General features: G+C 36.5%; 2 protein-coding genes across 2 annotated transcripts; both read left to right on the top strand.

Annotated features, from left to right (window-relative positions):
• Positions 1-2456: 2456 nt before the first annotated feature.
• Positions 2457-8261, top strand: si:ch211-170d8.8 (early activation antigen CD69). Its single transcript, XM_067412576.1, has 7 exons — positions 2457-2624; positions 2850-2940; positions 4094-4171; positions 4266-4349; positions 4473-4612; positions 5766-5878; positions 7891-8261. The coding sequence occupies exons 2-7, from the start codon at positions 2871-2873 to the stop codon at positions 8051-8053; spliced, it is 648 nt and encodes a 215-aa protein (XP_067268677.1). The 5' UTR covers positions 2457-2624; positions 2850-2870; the 3' UTR covers positions 8054-8261.
• Positions 8262-12324: 4063 nt separating this feature from the next.
• Positions 12325-22108, top strand: asgrl1 (asialoglycoprotein receptor-like 1). Its single transcript, XM_067413376.1, has 8 exons — positions 12325-12436; positions 12919-13002; positions 18220-18303; positions 18431-18523; positions 18637-18675; positions 19745-19884; positions 19971-20083; positions 21306-22108. The coding sequence occupies exons 2-8, from the start codon at positions 12921-12923 to the stop codon at positions 21469-21471; spliced, it is 717 nt and encodes a 238-aa protein (XP_067269477.1). The 5' UTR covers positions 12325-12436; positions 12919-12920; the 3' UTR covers positions 21472-22108.
• The last annotated feature ends 835 nt before the right edge of the window (positions 22109-22943 follow it).

Raw genomic sequence — 22943 nt, forward strand, 5'->3', positions numbered from 1 at the left:
TGTCCGTAAGGCCCATACAAGGAAATTCCGCCCCCATTAACGTCAAAGGGGACGCATGATCTCAAAAAACTTGCCGAAACGTATGACTAACCGGAAGTAGTATTTTTGACAAAGAAATACTCCCATCAAACGTCCACCTTAACTTTTGAAACTTTGTCTATGTTTAGTATGGGATTCCAAGTCTTTAACAGTGTAAAAAGATCAGTATGCATGAAACAGCATTTCACCCCCCCTTTAAGGGACAATTACTAAATTGGTTGATGTTGCTGTGTTGCTTCCAGTCTTTTCCGACTCAATTTTATTTGAGTCTTTTCCGCGATTTCAGTTCAGCCTTCGACTCCTTCGATCATTCTGTAAAAGGGGCGTATTCATTCAGTATGACCAACCAATTAAATTAGTGTCCACAGCCCGCACTCGACAGCCATTGGTCAAGTGAAACAAAAGGGGAAACAACAAGGTTTTTTTTTTTTTTTTTTTTTGCGGAAAACTCATAGGGAAAACTGAAGGGAAAAAAGAATAGTCTACTTAACGATTCACCCATAAAGACTAAACTAGATTTTGCATTCCCTGACATCTAAATAATAATTTCGAAAAATAATAGATATCTATTATATATACAATTATAGATAGCCTGCATTGGTTTTCATATGGCAGGTTGAATAAAAGCATGCATATACATACATACACACGCATGCATTCATACATACATACACTCGCAATTGTGAGATAACAATTCACAATTTTCTTTTAAATTGTTTTATAGTTTTATTCCGTGGCGGAAACAAGTAGCCTATCCAAGTAGCCTACGTTATCTAGTTTTTGGATCCATCCTCTGGCTGTTAGTAGCCTAGAAATCTAGACGCACACTAGCGGCAGCAAATGTAAACTTCCGCGAGTATCGTCTAGCAACTCTCAATGGTCCGTGTACGTTTTGATCTTTTAATTTCCTCTTTGGAATTGAATAACGAGAACAGATAAATCGCATGTTTATTCGTTTTTTTATTTAGTTTAAAAAAAAGAGATTTTTCATTTTCGTTTGTGGTTTACAAATTGGTTTATGGGTTCGATATTTAATTTCCATGCGTGGGCGACGCAGAAATGCCCCTTTCATCTGATTGGTCAAACCGCTTCAGTGCGAGCTTTTCATTCTGTCAGGCAGAATACGAGTGCGGGATTGACAAATGCAATTTTATTTTTAAGAAAATCTAAAAAACCACAACACACTGCTAACTACACACAATATTTGAACAGAAATATGTTGCTGGTCAGGTAATTCGTGCTGCTGCGATTATAGCCTAGAAATTTAGACGCACCCTAACGGCAGCAACTCAATACACTTCTGAGATGTAAAAACCAAACTCTGGTCAGGCCAATCACATTGTGTATAGAGTCTGTGGGCGGGGCTTAACATAATGACGGCCGAGTTGCGCTTGCGTGCTACTAGTAAACACAGAAGCTGGCGATTGGCGGTCTTTCGAATCAGCTTTGACCGCGACTCTGGAAGACTTGGAGTTAAGCTTTTCTCTGAGAAAAGAACAAAGAATGGCACTGAAGTCATTCTTAACAAGGGAAGATGTGTTCAGAGCATAGACTGTAAAAAATATGGACGTATAGTGTCCGTGAGGTCACCCGGATTTCGTTAAACCGTTCTGAAGTGTAGGTGCGAGCTGGCCGTTGCCATCTTTCAAGCGCGTCATCAGTCCAGGGATGAGGCGGGATTTGGGCGGAGCATATTTGACGCAATGACTAGACCGGGGATAAATGCCCACCTGTCACTCAAAGTAACCACGCCTTTAATTATGCAGAACTTTAAGGCTTTATGTAAATGAATGAGTTATAAAAAAATTACCTTCCTCAGAGTTGTCATGAAGAGAAAAATTAGCCGTATAGACCAAAACCACATTTTGTACCAGGCTATAAACATGTTGTTTTTCTGCTGTAAAGTTGGGAATTTTAACATTTGGGGCTCAATTAGATTCTGCTCCCTTGGGGAGCCTGTCCCTAGTGGCCATTTTAGGAATTGCAGTTTACATTACTACCGTATTGGCTTTAAGAGAGATCGCGGGAGGTTGGCCGCTTGCAGTTAGTGCATATATGAATCACTTCTATTGTCATGACAACCAGTAGCCCACGCAGAACGCATCCTGTTTTCAATTAGCTGTATAGGGGTGTGTGTGTGTGTGTGTGTGTGTGTGTGTGTGTGTGTGTGTGTGTGTGTGTGTGTGTGTGTGTGTGTGTGTGTGTGTGTGGCTGTAACGAATCCAGTCACAGTGGCCATGTAAGAATTATGTGAATAACATAACATATAAGATTCCCATCGGAAACACATTATGTGATTCTACTGCTGTCATTTAGTTTAGAGTTGAAACTTTTAATAGGGCAACGCATGTAAATTGCTCGTGCTCAGTTGTTTTTCTGACTTACTATGATATTTATATTTTATAGGTCCTTTGTCACGCATTTCTGGCATCTGGGATGTTCTTGGCAGAAAGCCCAGAGCTTCGGTTTGGCTGCTGGAGAGGACCAGCCCCTCTGGCGTCATCCAACCATTCCACAGAATCTCCACTTTCCCTGTTGTGTGCCATGGAAAACTCTATGTGTTGTGCAAGGAAACAAGTTGATCAGTAAGTCGAAGTTTTCTTAAAGATTATTTACGCATTGAAGATTCAACAACTTTCTCGTGTGTTTGTAGCTAGCCTACTCATAACAGTTGCATCATTTGTATTGAATGTAATGTTGCACGGATTTATTGCGATTCTGTAGTATTTCAGCGTTGTGAAGTGGCATTTGCATATTATCAGATAATCACTTGAATATGTTTTTTTTGTTTGTTGTTTTTTTACATTCAGGCTATAGGCTGACCTCAAGGAATGCAGGCCAACAAACGCTCAGATGATGTGGAGGGAAATCCTGACAGGGTGGATCCCTTCTACCAGCAAGGCAAGTAATGTAGTATCACTGTAGCTTATTATAGAAGAGGCAGTGGCTATGGGCGTTGGCTGCTCATAGACTGGTTAAAGGTTTCAAGTCCCATCCAGGTAGGGGTTATCTAAAAACTGAAAAAGACGTCATCTGTACCTATGAGTATGTTGGGCATTTATTAATTGCATAACAAATTGCTACCTGTTAGCTGTCCTGGTAACGGGATACTTGGCACACTTTTCTATTGCCTTTCATCACATATTTTATTAACCATTCGAAAAAATTTGATAGCTTAAACATTTAAAATTCATCCTGTGGGTAACGGTACATTTTAGCTGGCTCAATAACAAGTTCACATTTGGAACACAATTTGGTCAGACATGGCAATTTTAGAATTATTTTATAAAATATGTTTTGTATATTTTTTTTTAGCTTTGTACATTTGCTTTACAGTATACTTAAACTTTTATAACTTTCTGACTCTTTCATTTTTTTTAAAAAGTCAATAGCTTTCAGTTTTCCAATAATAATCTTCAGCGTGTCCTTCTTTAGAGCAATAGTTTACACAAAAATTAAATGTATCCCAAATTAAATTTACTCACCCTCAAGGCAAATATGGATTTTTATTTTTTAAATTATTATCTTTTTATTTTTTTATTTTACAAAAACCCATCGCTTCACTTCAGATGGCATTTATTTACCCACTGAAGTCGTATGGATTGCTTTTATGATGGATGGATGTGCTTTTTGGAGCTTTAAAAACTTTAAAAACATTTCAAAGCTGGGAAGAGCCAGGGTATTTTATAATATAACTCAGAAAGAATGTGTTTGGCTGAAAGAAGAAAGTCATGTACACCTGGGATGGCTTGTGGGCGAGTAAATTATGGGATCATTTTCATTTTTGGGTGAACTATTCCTTTAAAAAGAGACCAACCGTAGGTCTGTATTCCTAAACACTCATAAATTACAACCATTTAAGTTCAGATCTACGCTCCAAAAGGAGGGTGACTAAATGACAAGTTGCAGTAAAATATGGTTTTGCAGGCTTTACGTCAGCTCATATGATATATAGTGCTTGCCTAAGATGCCTGATTTAAAGTCTGTTCTAAACTGTTTGATTTTGGCATTTAAAGTCTATTTACTATTTATTATTTCCCCATGCTGTGTTCAGGCAAAGTGGCTTGTGTCATGTTCACGATTCTCCTCATCCTTTCATTCTTGGTAATAGGAATCGTAACAGGCGTCAACTGTAAGTCAGACTTAGGATGTCAACTGTCAATTTTGTATGTGTTTATAATGGATGTGTAATTGGCTTGTTTTTAATTAAATTTAACATGCTGAAGTCAAGAATAATTCACAAGAAGATCAGAGAGGTCTTCTTTCTGATGATATTACACCTATCCCGTTCCAGTATAAAGGTGAAAGAGGTAAGAAATGTTGAATTTAAAGAAAATGTCATAGCTCTAATGAATTATATAATTATAAACACCTTTTTAACATTGGTAAGCAAGTGTTGTCTATAGTCGTGTCTTCTGTTTTCTTAAATACAGGGCACTGCCCGGACGGTTGGGTTTCATATAAGAATTCCTGTTATTTGATAGTGAATGTTTTTGGGACGTGGGAATTATCACAATCTTTTTGCCGCAACCATGGGGCGCACTTAATGGTTGTGAACAGCGAGGAGGAGCTGGTAAGGACATGGACACTGACATATTGTTGTATATATTTCTATCCTCATTTACACTACCGTTCAAAAGTGGGGGGTCAGTATACTTTTTTTAAAGAAACGAATACTTGTATTGATCAAACGTGACAGTAAATAGGTTTATAATGTTACAAAGAATTTCTACACAACTTTTCATCATTGATAATAATAATTAGAAATATTTTTGAGCAGCAAATCAGCATATTATAATGATTTCTGAAGAAACGTGATACTGAAGACTGGAGTAATGATGCTGAAAATTCAGCTTTGAACCACAGGAATAAATTACATTTTAAAATATATTAAAATAGAAAACATTCATTTTAAAGGTACATCTAACTTTTCACACTTTAGCAGAACTGTGGAAGAACATTGTAGCTGAAGCTTAGTACTTTTTGTTAACTCTCAGTTTATGTCTATGACTAGTCACACAGGCACTGTAAAAATGTATATATATGGTCAATAAGTTATATGTTTTTACATTGCTTTAATTCATCAAAATAAGTTAAATAATTAAGTTATTTTGTTCAAGATGATAACAAAAATGATAGAATTAGAATGTACAACATGAATCCATTTTCCAAACTGTGTTTTTGTCTTACCCTGAATCATTAAGGCACACTTATAATAAGTGTTTATATTGGGACTATTTCAGAGCGGTCTGGTAGGAACCGCTGCGGAGGAGCACAGTCTCTGAGTGACTCACCATAGACATAAACAGAGAGAAGTAGCTCCAGCGGCGATATTCTTTTGCAAGACGCATGCAGTTCGGGTTTATTAATCGCTGCAACAAGTTATGGACTGCAACTTTAAGCAATTTCAGTTTAAGTTATACAAGATTACACTAATCAGTTTAATGTAATTTAAGTTGAAATGACTTAAACAACCAAGTTGATTGAACTTAAAAGTATATATTTTTTTAACAGCGTGAGCTCCTTCCCAGCGGTTGTCGTCCCACCTGGTCTAAAATAGTCAGAATATGAACGCTTATAGGTGTACTGTAGTGATTCAGGATGAGACAAAAACACTGTTTGGAAGATAGATTCATTGATTCAGAATGATATACTCGCTCATTATTCATTTAATTAATTATTTATTAATCATATAATTAAAGCACATTGCCACCTCTTTATTTTAGGAATTCATTACAAGAGTTGCCCAGAAGCGGACTGACTACTGGATAGGCCTCAAGAGGGACAACATGGGCAAATGGTCCTGGGTTAATGGAGATGATTATCATTCACCTCCACAGTAAGAAAGCATGTACTTACATACATTTGAAAAATGTGTTTTTTGTCATCTGTGATTGCTTTTAAAGGTTAAGAAACAGCATTTTGAATATACACCGATCAGGCATAACATTGGGATCACTGACAGGTGAAGTGAATAGCACTGATTATCTCTTCATGGTGGAACCTGTGAGTGGGTGAGATATATTAGGCAGCAAGTGCACATTTTGTCCTCAAAGTTGCATAAGGATTTGAGCGAGTTTGTCGAGGGACAAATTTGATGGCTTGACGACTGTGCAGAGAGCATCTCCAAAACTGCAGTTCTTGTGGGGTTTTCCCAGTCTGCAGTGGTCAGTATTTATCAAAAGTGGTTCAAACAAGGAACAGCAGTGAGCTGGCGACAGGGTCATGGCTCATTGATGCACGTGGGGAGCAAAGGCTGGCCCGTGTGGTCCAATCAAACAGACGAGCTTCTGTAGCTCAAATTGCTCAAGAGGTTATGCTGACCCCTGTCCACTGCGGAAAGTGCCAACATTGGGCACGTAAGCATCAGAACTGTACGGAGCAATGGAAGAAGGTGGTCCAGTCTGATGAATCATTTTTTCGTTTACGTCACGTGGATGGCCGGACACGTGTGCATTGCTTACCTGGGGAACACATGGCACCAGGATGCATTATGGGAAGAAGGCAAGCCAGCAGAGGCAGTGTGATGCTTTGGGCAATGTTCTGCTGGGAAACCTTGGGTCCTGACATCCATTTTGGATGTTACTTTGACACGTACCGCCTACCTAAGCATTGTTGCAAATCATGTGCACCCTTTCATGGAAATGGTATTCCCTGGTGGCTGTGGCCTCTTTCAGCAAGATAATGCGACCTGCAACAAAACAAAAATTATTCAGAAATTCCTCAGATCTCAATCCAAATCGAGTATCTGTAGGATGTGCTGAACAAACAAGTCATATACATGGAGGTCCCACCTCGTAACTTAAAGGACTTAAAGGAGCTGCTGCTAACATCTTGGTGCCAGATACCACAGCACACCTTCAGGGGTCTAGTAGAGTCCATGCCTCGAAGGGTCAGGGCTGTTTTGGCAGCAAAAGGACCAACACAATATTAGAATGTTATGCCTGATCGGTAGCCTGGATGCCAGCCGAACTTAGCCCTGCCCACAAAATGTTTAGGTTGGGCAGTTCAGTTTGGCCTCGATCCATAGAGGAGTAATTATCTCCGAACAGAAACTGTTCGGACCAATGAAATCATCAGGGCGGGCTTTAGACGATGACGAACAGATGATAAACAGTAACGTAATCATGCACGTCATCAAAGGGGCTTGGATTATATTTGTTCGAACGGAGAGCTTGTTTGTATATGCATTCACCTTCACTATTTCTCTCAGAAATGATGATCATGTTGGGTAAGTACTCTGTGTATCATTAAATTATTTAATTTTTTTACAACACCGTGCAAAGATCGTTTATTCCAGCGCACGTGCAGACAGGGTTGCCAAGTTTTTACAACAAAACCCGCCAACTACTAGCCCTAAACAATAGCTTCTCGGGGGGGGTTCTACGGAAAAAAAAAAGCTGTTTGGGGGGTTAAATGTGTGTTATTTTGGCAAGGTTGCCTGCTAAAATTCACACTTATGGGTCTATATATCACATAATAGTCGCTTCAACCCGCGGACATAGAAAACAACTTGCGGAAAAAAAACGCGGACTTGGCAACACAGTGCAGTTGAGCTCTGTTGACGTCGCTTCGTTACTCTGATTGGTTGTAGGTCTGTCTAATTGAGGTCTTTTCTGGTTCAGTTGAAACGCCCCATAATCACAGCCCAATGGAGCAGTTTCAGACTCATATTCTGACTAGAATTGAGTATGACCACGTCAGGCTACCTGATCGGTGTATAATCATTGTGTTTTGTGTTCTTGACTTCCATACATTTGAAACATGTGTTTATGTTGTGTGATTGCTTTGAAAAGTTATTAAGAAACAGCATTTTGAACAAACATTCATTGTGTTTCGTGTTCTTTTCAGTTTCTGGGATGAAAATCAATCTGCTCATGGTGGTATGGAGTCCTGCATCCACTTAAAAGGAACCGACACAGCACTTCGCAAACACTTGCACTTCCATGATGCTGACTGTTACAGCGAACACTATCACATTTGTGAACACAAACTAGATAAAGGCATGTGGTAGGAAACTTCACCCATAATCCAGCTGCAATAGCCTGTTCTCCCAAAATCCTGCTTTGGACACACATCTTCTGACATTGTTACATGACTGTAGATGTTCTCTTTCTTTTTATTTTTTAAACTGTACTTGCCTGACTGATGCATATTTAATGTATATTTGCTATTCCTCTAAGCCTCATGTTTTATAGTGTTCAAGTGTAAAGTCCTGTTATATAAATTTTCACTAAAAGACACCTAATATACCGTGTGACTAAATATATTTATAAAACGTAATTTATAAAGTATCTGACAGTCACAGGACTAAGTTACATAAGTAGGGGTTAAATTAGTAATCACGGTTTCACTTTATTTTGATGGTCCCTTTAACACATTCCGTTGATTATATGCAATGTTGCAGTAACACTTTAGTGTATGGGACAAATACTCACAATTAACTACGACTTTTGCCTCAATAAACTCCTAATTTACTGCTTATATAGTTAGTAAGGTGGTTTTTGTAGTGTTTAAGTTAAGTGGGTTTAAGTAGGATTATTGGCAGTGTTGAGGAGTAACTAGTTACATGTAACTAGATTATGTATTTTAATTACAAATTAAATATAACTGAGAAATGTTTTTAATTAATATAAATTAAATTACAGTTACTTTATTACACAGGAGGTTACATCAGAATATTTTCTGTAAAAAGATAAGATATGTTAAATAATAAGAATTTGTTGCTTTATCTGTTTTTGTTTTGTTTAGTAAAGCGATGCTATTCTGACGCAGAACACCACATCTGCCAATTACATCCATCCACATTGCTGCTGATAGCTTTAGGCTACAGCCTGTCTGAGAGTTGCCACCATGGCAAGTGATAAAAAGGCATTTCAATATGGGGGTAATATTGATGCATTATTCCAAACAAATATATTGTTATCCACAAATAAATGTAAAGCTATTCACAAAACATTAATTATTTCACAAATCAATAGAATGAGATCCACAAATATATGAGGGAGTTTCACAAAAATGAATTAGATTCACAAATAAATACAATGACATTTGTGAATAACAAAAAAATCCACACATATATTTTGATGTCACAAACACACAACTCTGCCTTGCATAAGTTGCATTCATTTGTTGATCTCTTCCTCTGCATTTGTGGATCTCTTCTTGCACATTTTTAAATCGCGTGGATTTTGAAACATTTCTAGCGTCTACTCTAGACTCACACAAATCCACAATTAGGTAGACTCCACCCACCGTCTACTTAAGCCAATCAGATAACGGCCGTATTGTGCTGACCAGAGCCATAGAGCTCTCAATAGTTTCAAACAACTCCACGCTGTCAATCTGTTTAAATAGAATTAAGCAGGATAGACAGCGTTTTCACTACATTTTCAACAATGTTTGGCAAATATTAACACAATATGTGCATTGACTTCGCCAAGGCTTTACAGTAGCATTTTATTCTGAATTTTTATTCTCATTACTATTGAAAATAATAGCCAATCATGTCATTTACCGTGAATGAGAATCCTCTCAGTATCTTCATTTAAGTTTCATACAGTCTCAAAACGCTGAATTAATTTTAGTGCAAGTTTTTACACGAATCTTCCCACTATCTTCAACTCCTCTCATCATAACAAACAGCACAGACATGATTTAAATAAAGATTTATCGTGAAGTAGTCAGATATTTGTTTTTCATTAGACTTTGTAATGTTCCCTATAATTAGCCTTAACATTCCAGTAAAAAAGTGACACATTTTTTATTTTAGTGGTATAAATTTGATTAACTATAAAAATTCATTCAAAATAGAAAAAAAGGCTAATAAACGAATAAGTGTTCCTATTCTGTTTTATTTTTATTTTTAATGTTTTTAACGTCCTAATGTTATTTTGATACTCAAAGCATAGGCTAAACAACCGATGAATATAAAGGAATGATGCTAGAATATACATAATTTACCCAAGAAAGGAGTTTTAAATAGTGTTTAAAAAACAGAGCAACCAATTTATTCAACTCTTTACAACTCTTTTTGAAATATGCATTCATTTAATCAATTTTCCAGCGAATGCACTTGAGCGAGTGCCTACAGTTAAAGGAATGGTGTTTAATGCTGGAATTATTGGTCGCTCCGTGACACACGCTTTGCATTCCTCAGTTCTTATGGAAGTGTCCTTACCACTGATCTATATTTAGATTTATATAGATATATAGAGTTGTATAGATATATAGAGTTATATAGATATATAGAGTTGTATAGATATGTAGAGTTATAGATATATAGATTTATATAGATCAGTGGTCGTAACTCTGTTTTTCAGCGGCACTGGCCAAAACGTGATTGGTTAGAGCGAGAACGTGCTACGATTGGTCAGCACGGTATGGCTGTAATCTGATTGGCTTAAGTAGACGGTGGGCGGAGCCTACCTAGTGCAAGAAGAGATCCACAAATGCAGAGGAAGCGATTCACAAATGAATGCAACTTATGCAAGGCAGAGTTGTGTGTGTTTGACATAAAAATGTGTGGATTTGTTGTTGTTGTTGTTGTTATTCACAAATGTCCTTCTATTGATTTGTGACTCTAATTCATTTTTGTGAATCGCTTTACATTTATTTGTGGATAACAATAAATTTGTTTGGAATAAAGCAACAATATTACCCCCGTATTTCAGTGCTGGAATTTAGAAAAGTACTCAAATGTAATCAGTTACATTACTTTAATAAAGTAATTGAAATAATTACACTACTTATTACATTTTAAATAGGGTCATATGTAACCTAAGTAACCTTCCCAACACTGATTATGGCATGTAGAATAAGCTCTTGCAAAATAAAGCATTAATATGTGCTTTATAAGTACTAATAAACTGCCAGTACCCTATTAATATGCATGCTAATAAGCAACTAGTTCATAGTGAGAATTGAACTCTAAAATAGTGTTATCAATGTTGCACCAACGTTAGTATTTAGTAGACTGGTAGATTTAGAATAAGTTGACATGTAGTTGCAAGGCTATTTATTGTCAGTAGAATGTCTGTTTGGGGAACCTCACAATAAAGAGAACAATAGCAGATAGAGAGTTAGTCAATAGTCAAATGAGAGTTAGTTGACAAGTAGTTGGAAAGTCACTTATAGTCAAAAGAACATTCAAAAGGGACCATCAAAATAAAGTGTTACTGTTATAACAATTCACAAAGTCAGCAACAGTCAACAGTCAAGCTAAACAATATAATACAGGTAAGACAAAGAAAGTAAATTAACCACAACTAAAGCTGATGATACACGGGCCAACCTTTTGAGCAATTTTGCCAAGCGATGTTGCTGTGGGCATTTTCCCATTGAGAATGGCCAACACATTTCTTTTTGGATATCCAGATAGAAATCTGTTGCCCATTCTCAATGGGAAAGTGCCCACAGCAACATCTTTCAGCTACATTGCCTGGCAACATTGCTCAACAAGTTGCCCCGTGTATCATCAGCTTACGATTAGAACTGAAGTGATGATGACCTTTTGGTGTTGAGCTGGAATAACTGCAGATGTTACGATGGAGACTTCAGTGGATCTACTTCAATAAATCTAGGCCTGTCTACTCAAAAAGAGACATTTTCTTTAATTAAACAGAGTGGATTCATTGCATGTTATTGGTGTTAATGTTTGCAAAGTATGCATGTTTTTTTTTTAACTCTTTCATAAACATAACGGAGGAGCTACAAATTCAGTAAAATATTCATATTAAAAAAAGTACTTTACAGTTTTGGGTGCCATATGCATTAGACATACAACATACACTAGCATTCAAAAACATGGAGTTGTAAGATTTTTTTTACGTTTTGTTTTTTGAAGGCTCAACTTAATCATCTGTTGATCATAAATTGCCTTTAACTTGCACCAGAAAATTGTTATTTAGTTTTATTCCATAACTTTCAGGAGAGTGTACTCATTTTTACAACACAACATGTTATAAATTTGGTAAGAAAATCTTATTTTCCTGATTAATATTGACATGCTTCTTTGGCAATTGATCAAGCAGACTTGCTGGAACATTATATCTTCAAGGAACTCTAATATGTTATCTACATAAAGAATACTTGTTAACTTTCATAGGAGTTTATGCTGAGTACCCATCCAGCTGTATCTGAACAATAGAATTTTGGCCAGTGTATTTAACAGTAATTTATTGACTGAATATTTTGTCATATTTCACATACATGAGGATGCAAATTTTAAGTCCAGTAGGATGTTATTGTTAGGACTGTCAATTCCGTTCTCGGAAGTGGTTTAGGAGTTACGTAAGGACAGAATGACAGAGAACAGCCATCAGGACACTGACCGCAGCAGAGGAGGGAGATTCGACAGAAACACTCGCTTTAAACAGTACATTTACTGCACCTGACAGTAAGTTTTTTTTGCATTTCCACATGAGAGCATAATGTCCTCAATGTATGAAGCTTCATGGTAAAATCCTAATTTTGAGAAAGGAGAAAGTTTTACGTGTTTGATTTAGTTTTGTGTATTTTGACTAACAGTAATTTTGTCAGGTAATAATAATTTCAGGTAACAGGTGTATATAATATTGTCAGGTAATTATATACAAAAGTCTCTTTATTCTGCTGTGTTTTTGAACTATATGTGGAGAGACATTTTTTAATTTGCTCTTCTCCATGTTTGTGATAGATAAGTTTAGTAATAGTTTGTCAGTCTAGAGGTTAATATTCAACTGTTTTGTTACATGACCTTGAATCTCTTGTGATTAGTGGATTCAGACTGTCTCTTTACTTATACCGATATTTATATGGGACAAAAGTCATTAAATGAGAGAAAATCATTTCAATTGTTTGAATTATTTAATTTGAACACATCATTGCTGTAATCTTCAGAGATGGAATCTGTATCATATGACCGGTTTACTACACCTGAGGCAGAAATAAATCACACTGGCCAGAAATTTATGCTTGAATCAGGTGAGAAAGATGTTTTTTCTTTCAATTTATAAAAGAAATGTTTGTAAATTGTGCTCTTCTAATAATCGAGAAAAGTCTAAACATTTTAGTAACCAAAAAAAATGTAACCGAAATACCATGGTGAACCCTTATTTAATAAATTAATGTTGACACTCCATGACAACTCAGCTAACAAGCACTAGTGATGTTCGGTTCTTGAACGAATTGTTCTTTTAAGCCGGTTTAAAGCTACACTGTGTAACTTTTTTTGTTTATTCTTAGCTAAAATCACTTAGTTCTTTCAAAAATAAATGTGTTCATTAATGTATATTTACTTCTTTCAAGTAATAATGTATTCTCGTCATTTTATAATATACCATTGAAAATACATACGGGTGAGGGTTCGGATGGCGGTCGCCATGTTGCTCCTCCATCTTGAAAGTACATTAGCCAAAGAGGGACATACCCGTAAATTCAAGCTTCGCTTTTCGCGTTTTTACACTTGATGGCACTGTGTCGAATGTGAAGAGGGGGATTGCTTGAGGCTGCTATATGATGATGGAGGATCTTAAGCCCCTTTCACACTGCACGTCGGACCCGCAATATTCCCGGAACATTGCCGGGTCGCCTTCTGTGTGAAAGCAACCACGTCCCGGAATTGATTACCGAATTCGACCCGGGTCGGGGACCTAGTAACATTGCGGGATATGTATCAGAGTCGCCAAGGAAGCGGAAAAGAGAATTAAGACGGCAACGCAACGGGCAAATCAACAAGACAAAAGTAAATATTGGAGTGGCCTTTCCAAGATGGAAAGAGCTCATGAGGAGCAACGATTTTAAAAAGAACGCCGACGTTGCCTGCTTTCTTCTCGACAGGTAATATTAATTCAGCCTATTTGTGTATATTGGAAGTTTTATTGTTGCTTGGCTAATTGTATCATGGTGTGCTGTGCATAACACTAGAACGACGTCTAGGATATAGTTTTCCTCGCGTCAATGATGAAAAAGTATTGTTTACCTTATAACATAAATCCGTGTTCTGTGACGGATAACATGAGAAAAATATTTTAATTGCATTTCAATTTGTTTGCCTTACGCTAGTGATGTCGTACAATATACAGAATAATGATAGCACTGATAAAAGTTACTTTACTAAGATTAGCTTGCATTCGTCTGGGAACCTGATAGCTGATGTTAGCAATGAAATGGTAAAAAATAACGAAAACGTAAAACTATTATTCATTTTACATAGATTAATTTGATCATAGATCATTTGGCAAATTAAATAACTGCAAATTATAATAGTTTTCAAAAGTAACCTCATCACTTAAAGCAACATTCACCGAAGAGGTCGAACTGGAAGCCATGACTAAATCGGCTACCGTAGGAGTTGAAACGAAATCGAAATTGAGAGGAACAGAAACTAATATTCACTGGATGGTCATATACCTTTTCACCGCTAGATGGGGGAAAATATCACACAGTGTAGCTTTAAAGCAATTCGATTAGCCTACGTCCGACTAAAAAAGAACCGAAAGAGCCGGTTGAACCTAGCCTGACGTGGTCATACTCAATTCTAGTCAGAATATGAGTCTGAAACTGCTCCATTGGGCTGTGATAATGGGGCGTGTTTCAACCCAACCAGGAAAGACATCAATTGGATAGACCTACAACCAGTCTACTTGTTGCCAAGTCCGTGATTTTTCCCCCCGCAGGCTGTTTTCTATGTCTGCGAGATGAAGCGACTATTATGTGATATGTAGACCCATGGAGTGCGAATTTTAGCAGGCAACCTTGCCAAAATAACACACATTTTACCCCCCAAACAGCATTTTTCCCCCGGAGAACCCCCCCGAGAAGCTATTGTTTAGGGCTAGTAGTTGGCGGGTTTTGTTGTAAAAACTTGGCAACCCTGTCTGCACGTGCGCTGAAATAAACGATCTTTGTCGGTGTTGTAAAAAAATAAAATAATTTAATGATACACAGAGTACTTACCCAACATGATCATCATTTCTGAGAGAAATTGTGAGGGTGAATGCATATACAAACAAGCTCTCCATTCGAACAAATATAATCTAAGCCCCTTTGATGACGTGGATGATTACGTTACTGTTGATCATCTGTCCGTCATCGTCTGAAGCCCGCCCTGATGATTTCATTGGTCCGAACAGTTTCTGTTCGGGGATAATTACTCCTCTATGGACTGAGGCCAGACCGAACTGCCCGACCTAAAAATTTTGTGGACGGGGCTAAGTTCGGCTGGCATCCAGGCATCCAAATTGTTGTGCAATTTACTGTCGAATCCGACGTGAAGGATAAATTAATTGATTGTGATCACAAACACCATTAACTTAAAGGGATATTTCACTTCAAAAGGAAAATTCTGTCATCCTTTACTCACCCTCAAGTTGTTTCAACTTCACCAAACAGTTAACTGGAGCCATTGACTTCCATAGTATTTTTTTTCCTACTATGGAAGTCAATGGCTCCAGTTAACTGTTTGGTTACTGACATTCTCAAAAAATTCAAAAAATCTTCCCTTGTGTTCAGCGGAAGAAAGAAATTCATACAGATTTGAAACAACTTGAGGGTGAGTAAAGGATGACAGAATTTTCAGTTTAAATTGAACTATCCCTTTAAGTGAAAGAAAAACAATCATCAGCAAATGCACTCACGCTAATAACTTTGATTGTTTCATTGACACAGATTACTTTATTTTAATGTTTCCTTGATATAACATGACACTGAGAAATGCATAAAAATCCATAAAATAAATGCATAGTGGCATCATTGCATGATGACGTCAGGAACCTATGAATCGGCTTTTTGAACCGGTTCATTGAGCTGAACTGTCCGAAAAGAACCGGTTCGCGGAAATGAAACGGACTTTGCATCACTAACAAGCACTGATAAAAATGATTTTGTGGTGACGTAAATACTACAAATAAAACAAATGTAATTTATACATGCAAAAGTTAGTTCAGGCAAGAATGAAAAAAAAACTAGTTAAATCTAGGCTATTAGTACTCAATTCAAACTTGTAGAAATTAAAGTGTAAATATCACAGTTATAAAATTAAGTAAAACTGAACTAAACTACACTTTTAATGTGTATGTTCCACTTAGAAACATCTTAATAACACAATCAATATACATCCACATAATAGTAACGTGAAAGCTGAACAGTGACCTCAATAGGCTCAGTAGCCTACACAATACACAGAGATAACATTCGATGGATTGTTTTTTTCAGTATTAATGTGTCATTTTGAGTAGAAAAAGAACTCTAAATATCACAAAATGGCAAGTTACAAGACCTAACAACAAAAGCAGTGATAAAACATTGTAAATACAGCTGAAAAAAACAACATTATTAATTATTCAAACCCCAGTGGTGGGAATGGTGAATGGTGGGAACACCAGTATCAGAAAAGTTGAGTAAATTGTATTGCAAAGGAAACTTCAACTAAGTAGAAATTACTTTAATAACCTTGTACTGGCTAAATTTAAAAAGACTTATTTTCTTTGTTAATTTTACTCAACTTAGTTAAGTAGAGTTTACTTAAAGGTGCAGTGTGTAGTATTAATGATGATCTATTGACAGAAATGCAATATAATATACATAACTCTGTTTTCAGTGGTGTATAATGTCCTTACATAATGAACCGTTATGCTTTTATTACCTTAGAATGAGCCATGTCTATCTCCATACACCGCGGGTCCCCTTACAGTGAAGTCACCATTTTGAGCTGTCATGTTTCTACAGTAGCCCTAAACACACACACTGCTCTACAGAGCGCTAGCTACTCTCTGCTGTCTCGGACGATAACATCTTTGTCCTGTGTCGGCCACCGTAGCTTCTCTATATGCTCCGAAAGGGTGGGGTGAGTGGTGGGTGGTTGCAATTCGCAACCACACCACTAGATGCTGCTCAAATTTACACGGTGCCCCTTTAACTCCATATGTGAAATTTACTAACATTACGTAAAATATGCATGCAAACACTTTACAAAGAGAAATGAAGTACATTGTACTTCTTGTTTTGTTTGTTTTCAGAGAGGAATGTTCTCAGAACTTTGGCTAATGTTCTGGAAAGGTTCTCTCAAAGTTATGACCAAATCTTCCTCCATTAACATTAATATAATTTATGTTTAAAGCTGTGTGGTCTTTAATAACGTTAGCACAAAAACATGATTTATACATTGTTCATGGAACGTTCTTCTGAATCATTTAAGTTGGACATTATGCTAATATTTTTTATGTTACCAATGGCTATTTGTAACATTTACTATTAGCAATTACTGTTTTACTATACAGTAAAACCTTAGAAAAATCAGTCTTGAGATATTTCTTGGCCCAGTCTTGACGTTTCAGCTTGTGTCTTGTTCAGTGGTGGTCGACTTTCTGCCTTTCTTACCTTGGCCATGTCTCTGAGTATTGCACACCTTGTGCTTTTGGGCACTCCAGTGATGTTGCAGCTCTGAAATATGGCCAAACTGGTGGCAAGTGGCATCTTGGCAGCTCCACGCTTGACTTTTCTCAGTTCACGGGCAGTTATTTTGTGCCTTGGTTTTTCCACACGCTTCTTGCGACCCTGTTGACTATTTTGAATGAAACGCTTGATTGTTTCGATGATCACGCTTCAGAAGCTTGGCTATTTTAAGACTGCTGCATCCCTCTGCAATATATCTCACTATTCTTGACTTTTCTGAGCCTGTCAAGTCCTTCTTTTGACCCATTTTGCCAAAGGAAAGGAAGTTGCCTAATAATTATGCACACCTGATATAGGGTGTTGATGTCATTAGACCACACCCCTTCTCATTACAGAGATGCACATCACCTAATATGCTTAATTGGTAGTAGGCTTTCCAGCCTATACAGCTTGGAGTAAGACAACATGCATAACGAGGATGATGTGGTCAAAATACTCATTTGCCTAATAATTCTGCACTCTCTGTAGAACATCCGAATGTAATTCCTTTCATATTTGCAAAATTATAAAATAGAACATTCCCTTAATGTTTTCTTTAACGTTTACAAAACTAACCAAGAAAAAAAACATTTTTTAAATATACAAAATAACTGGATGATTTGAACGTTCTGAGAACATTCAGAAATAACGTTTTCATAACATGTTTTGTTAGCGAAACATATTTTTGTTTGCTGGGAATTCAGAATGTAGTTTTAGTCTGTGTCTGTTCCATAATCTTATGCTATAACTTTAAGTCTTTCCCTACAGGTAAACAGAACAGAAAGATGTACATAATATATGGCGTCCTCATCCTCTATGTGTTTATACTGACACTGGCTGTAGGAATTAAAAGTATGTTGTGAGCATTTTTCTTCCACCCACTAATTTGTTGATGTCAAATAAAAATAAAATAAAAAAAAACTCCACTGCATGGCTTTTTTTTTAACCAAGGAATTTGAATTTGTTTCTGATTTTTAAGTCTCTCAGATCAGCCAAGAGGTTGCTGAAGTTAGACTTTCTGTGGAGTCCCTCGTTGGCTCTATTAAAGAGGCCCCAAAAACTGTGCAATTTGGTAAATAAAGAACCATTTAAAAAAAAAATGTTTGTACAATTACATTTTTATATAGATGTATGCATATACTAACAATGCCTGTAATATTAACTTGTGATTTTTATTTCTCCCAGAAAATGCTCATTTCTCTGAGCGTGTGATGCCGGAGCAAGGTGAGGTTCTTCATGACAGTGGGGTCCAAAATTCAGAGACCACTAGTCTCTTTGCATCTATGCTTTGCATCATTTAATAATTCGAGTATATCATCAGCATAACAATTTGAGTTTGAATTGAAAAATGTACATGCATTTTGAAATGCATATATATATAAAATGAATAATGGGTCTATTTCCAGGTTTAAGGGACAATATGTAAGATTTTTGGATTAAAATATCCCAAAACCACTAGAACAGTGTTATATATTTTGTTGACTTGTGTACTTACATTGTCCCAATTGTTTCCAAGAATGTTTAAATCCAGAGAAATAAGTCTTTTTTTACCAGGACCGTGTCTGTGTGTCGCCTATCAATGACATATCTGTTTACCCTCTATTTCCCAAACAATGGAAACACCAAAGACGCTTTAATATATGATGTGTTTTATTAGACATGTGTGCAACTGTTTGGATACCTTTATGGACAGAAACCTTTGTTAGTAACCTCTCATAGTAGTCACCGAGCGATTGCAGAGTGCCATTATTACATAACTTTCAACACACTCAGATGTATCTAATATGATAAAATAGCACTGCGTTACCCTACATACGCATGATCGGAATAAGTGGAAGCGGTCGTCTGCAGTATTACAAAAGTGCCACACAAACAAGGCATCATTAAGCAAACGGATTTGTTTTGAATAAGCGAACTATACACTGTAAAAAAAAAAAAATCTGCCAGTACATTATCCAGTAATTTTACGGAAATTTCCGTTAACCCTTAAAACACAACCTAATGCAATGTGTAATTCAAAATACAGGTAAAGCACCTGTAAAAAAAACAATACAGAAAATTCCTTCATATTTATACAGTACATTGTGCCCTATTTTCACGGACTTTTTACAGTGTAGTGGTGAAAGATTACATTTTGCGGCTTTAAATAACATAACGGATCCCGGATTTCCAATGTGGATTCAGACTTTTGGACCTATACTCATTAGATAAATGTTTCTATTTGGCTTGGCAGTGAAACCCGCCTGATTTAAGTTATGATTGATTTTGACTATATGCATATTTAACTGTACAGGTCCCTGCCAGGAAGGCTGGGTGTTTTATAAAGACTCATGCTACTTTCAGTCTTCAGTAAAGAAGAACTGGCAAAATGCTGAGAACAACTGTATCCAGAAAGGATCACACTTAGTGGTTGTCAATGACTTGGCTGAAACTGTAAGACAAAAACACACACAGCATCACAATTATTTGTAGGAGTCTTATGTGAGGTTATATATTTGTTTGGTCTCTTTTTAAACCAGGACTTTTTATCCTCAATCTTGAAGACTTCGAACAGCTACTGGATTGGGCTTGTTGAGAAAGAAGAGGGAAAATGGTCCTGGGTAGATGGAACAGACTTTAGTGCTACAGAACAGTAAGAATGAACATAAAATAATAAGAGATGGTCAAAATTCTACATGCACTAAGTATCATATTAGGTGCCCTTATTATGTTTTTTTGGTGGGGGATATTACAAGTAACACTTTAGTTTAGGTCCACTTCCCACAATAAACTAGTTGCTTATTAGCATGCAAATGACGTTTATTAGTACTTATATAAAGCACATATTAACCTCTTGGGTGCTGTCCTTGTACGAGGACATTATATTATAGTGATTTTAAAGTCGATGTCATTTAAAGAGCACATTCAGGGCTTTTTACAGATACCATTTGTTTTGAGGTTTCACCAAGACAACAGCTTCTCTTTAGTCTTTAAAATGACGCAATTATCAAATTTAGCACTCTTATGGAAATATTATATTTTGTAATTGCATTTAAATCTGAATCATTTTTAAATTATTTGTTATAAATGAACATCTCAGGAAAATGTTATGGGATCTTTTATCAAAATATGACTTTCTGTTACAAAACAGGGCATCTATTTCATACATGTCCTCTATAGAGGACACCGCGACTTGAAGCATGTTTATCAGGCATTTTGGGAGACACAACAAGAGAATAGAGAAAGAAATTACATTAGATACATTGCACAGAATGGGAAAACCCATGAATGGTCATTACCCACATATTGCATGAAGTAAAATGTTAATTCCGCTATATAGTTGAGAATAATTTTTAAACAAAGTTTGGTTAAAAAAAAAATCTTAAAAAAGGTGAATGGAAAAAATCCTATCATACATGTATTTTTCTATACATGTCATTTCATGTAAAACATTTTTAAACAACTGAGTCCCAGTGTATACTTACGTTATTTGACCTTTGTTTACCTTTTAAATTTTGTTTACCTTATGACCATATTCTACCTCCCTTAATCCTACCCAATACCTATCATACTAACTATAACAGTAATTGGGAGTTTTTTGAGGCAAAAGTAGTTAATCGTCAGTTAATAGTGATAATTGGACCCTAAAATGTGATCAATAAATGAGTTATGAATGTAACAGCCAACTAGTATCAATGCAGGATTACAACTTAAAGATCCAATTTGAAATGAGGCGTCAGTAATTCCAGTCTTACGTTCTGTACTGACCGACATAGTATTGTAAAATGATTGTATATGAAACAAAAAAAAAAACGAGGAACCTTTAAAACAGCACAATAGGGGCACTTTAATCTGAATCTTGACGTCTGTTTCAGCCACTGGGATATAGGTCAACCAGATGACTGGGATGTCCGTGTGAATGGTGAGGACTGTGGGCAGCTCCACACTCGGATAACTCCGGGAGCACGGAGGCTGTGGAATGATGCGGACTGTACGCTCGCTTACCCTTACATCTGTGAGGGCAAACCCAAGAGCCACTGATAAATACTAACAGAACTAACCTCAAACAATGCAAAATTCTTAAGCAGTTTCTTAAGCCGTATTTTTGCCTCTTTTTCCAGTAATAAATATCTAAACATGCTTATTTAAGGTGCACAATTATAGATAATGGACTTTGTCAGATTTGTGCTTAAATTATCTTTCCAATGGGGTAAGATTAAAAAACATTCACTTACTATGATAAATTCTCTATGAACGTAATATTAATATCTAAGGACATTTTGCTTCTTAAGTGAATTTAAGGATGTTTAGATGGTTTTTTTTTTATGAATTTGGCAACTAGTATCTATGCTGTATTACAACTAAATCTTTAAAAAAAATGTTTAATTTATAAAAGGTTATGCAATGATTCTGTGACAATAATGGCATGTAAATGTACTTATCTTGCAAAAAATAATGTTTTTATCACAATGTCTTTTTAAACAATCTTGAGAAGCAAATACGATTATATTACTTATTTTCAGAGAATATTTAAGTTCTTCCTCATTGGCAAAATGTTTTAGTTTTAAGCATAAACCTCATAAAACAAGAATAACTGCCAATGAGAAGGAAAATAAACGTAATTCTATGATCATATATCCTCTAAAAACCATTCTTAATAAACAACACTTAACCCTTGTGTGGTGTTCATATTTTTGTTACTCAGCCAGTGTTCGTGGGTCTGGTGGACCCGCTGCATTTTTGGGTTTTTAATTCAACACAATCAAAAATGTATGTTAAAATACTCACCAGATGTTTACTCCATCCCAAATACAAGCAATATAAACAGCATATGTGGTTAATATTTTTTCTTTACCTTTGTTAGATCACATTTAAGAATTGCAACCTCGTGTGGGAACGGCAGGGGTAGAAACAAAACTCATTATTGTCTTCTCTCACACTTACACACAATCTCTCTCTCACACGCATGCACACACACACACACACACACACACACACACACACACACACACACACACACACACACACACACACACACACACACACACACACATGTTGGTCTATGTGGTTTACAGGGACTCTCCATAGGCGTAATGGTTTTTATACCGTACAAACCGTCTTTTCTATCCCCTTACACTGCCCCTGCCCCTAAACCTACCCATCACTGGAAACATTCTGCATTTTTACTTTTTCAAAAAAACATAATTTAGTATGTTTTTAAGGCCATTTGAATTATGAGGACATTTGATATGTCCTCATAAACCACATTTATAGGGTAATACCAGTGTAATACCTATGTAGTTATGCAAATTTGTGTCCTCATAAACCACATAAACAGGCTCACACACACACACACACACACACACACACACACACACACACACACACACACACACACACACACACACACACACACACACACACACACACACACACATAACACAAACACACACGCACACAAAACACACACACACACACACACACACACACTTGGACATGTGGTGTATGGTTAC

This window comes from Pseudorasbora parva, chromosome 13 (genome assembly GCF_024679245.1).
Source record: "Pseudorasbora parva isolate DD20220531a chromosome 13, ASM2467924v1, whole genome shotgun sequence".
Taxonomy (NCBI): domain Eukaryota; kingdom Metazoa; phylum Chordata; class Actinopteri; order Cypriniformes; family Gobionidae; genus Pseudorasbora; species Pseudorasbora parva.

Excerpts from the sequence above, each read along its gene's own strand:
- asgrl1 (XM_067413376.1), top strand. The coding sequence starts at position 12,921 with ATGGAATCTGTATCATATGACCGGTTTACTACACCTGAGGCAGAAATA. Across the intron at positions 18,524-18,636 it reads CCCAAAAACTGTGCAATTTG|AAAATGCTCATTTCTCTGAG; the intron begins GTAAATAAAGAA and ends TATTTCTCCCAG. Across the intron at positions 19,885-19,970 it reads TCAATGACTTGGCTGAAACT|GACTTTTTATCCTCAATCTT; the intron begins GTAAGACAAAAA and ends TTTTTAAACCAG.
- si:ch211-170d8.8 (XM_067412576.1), top strand. The coding sequence starts at position 2,871 with ATGCAGGCCAACAAACGCTCAGATGATGTGGAGGGAAATCCTGACAGG. Across the intron at positions 2,941-4,093 it reads GGATCCCTTCTACCAGCAAG|GCAAAGTGGCTTGTGTCATG; the intron begins GCAAGTAATGTA and ends TGCTGTGTTCAG. Across the intron at positions 4,350-4,472 it reads CCAGTATAAAGGTGAAAGAG|GGCACTGCCCGGACGGTTGG; the intron begins GTAAGAAATGTT and ends TCTTAAATACAG.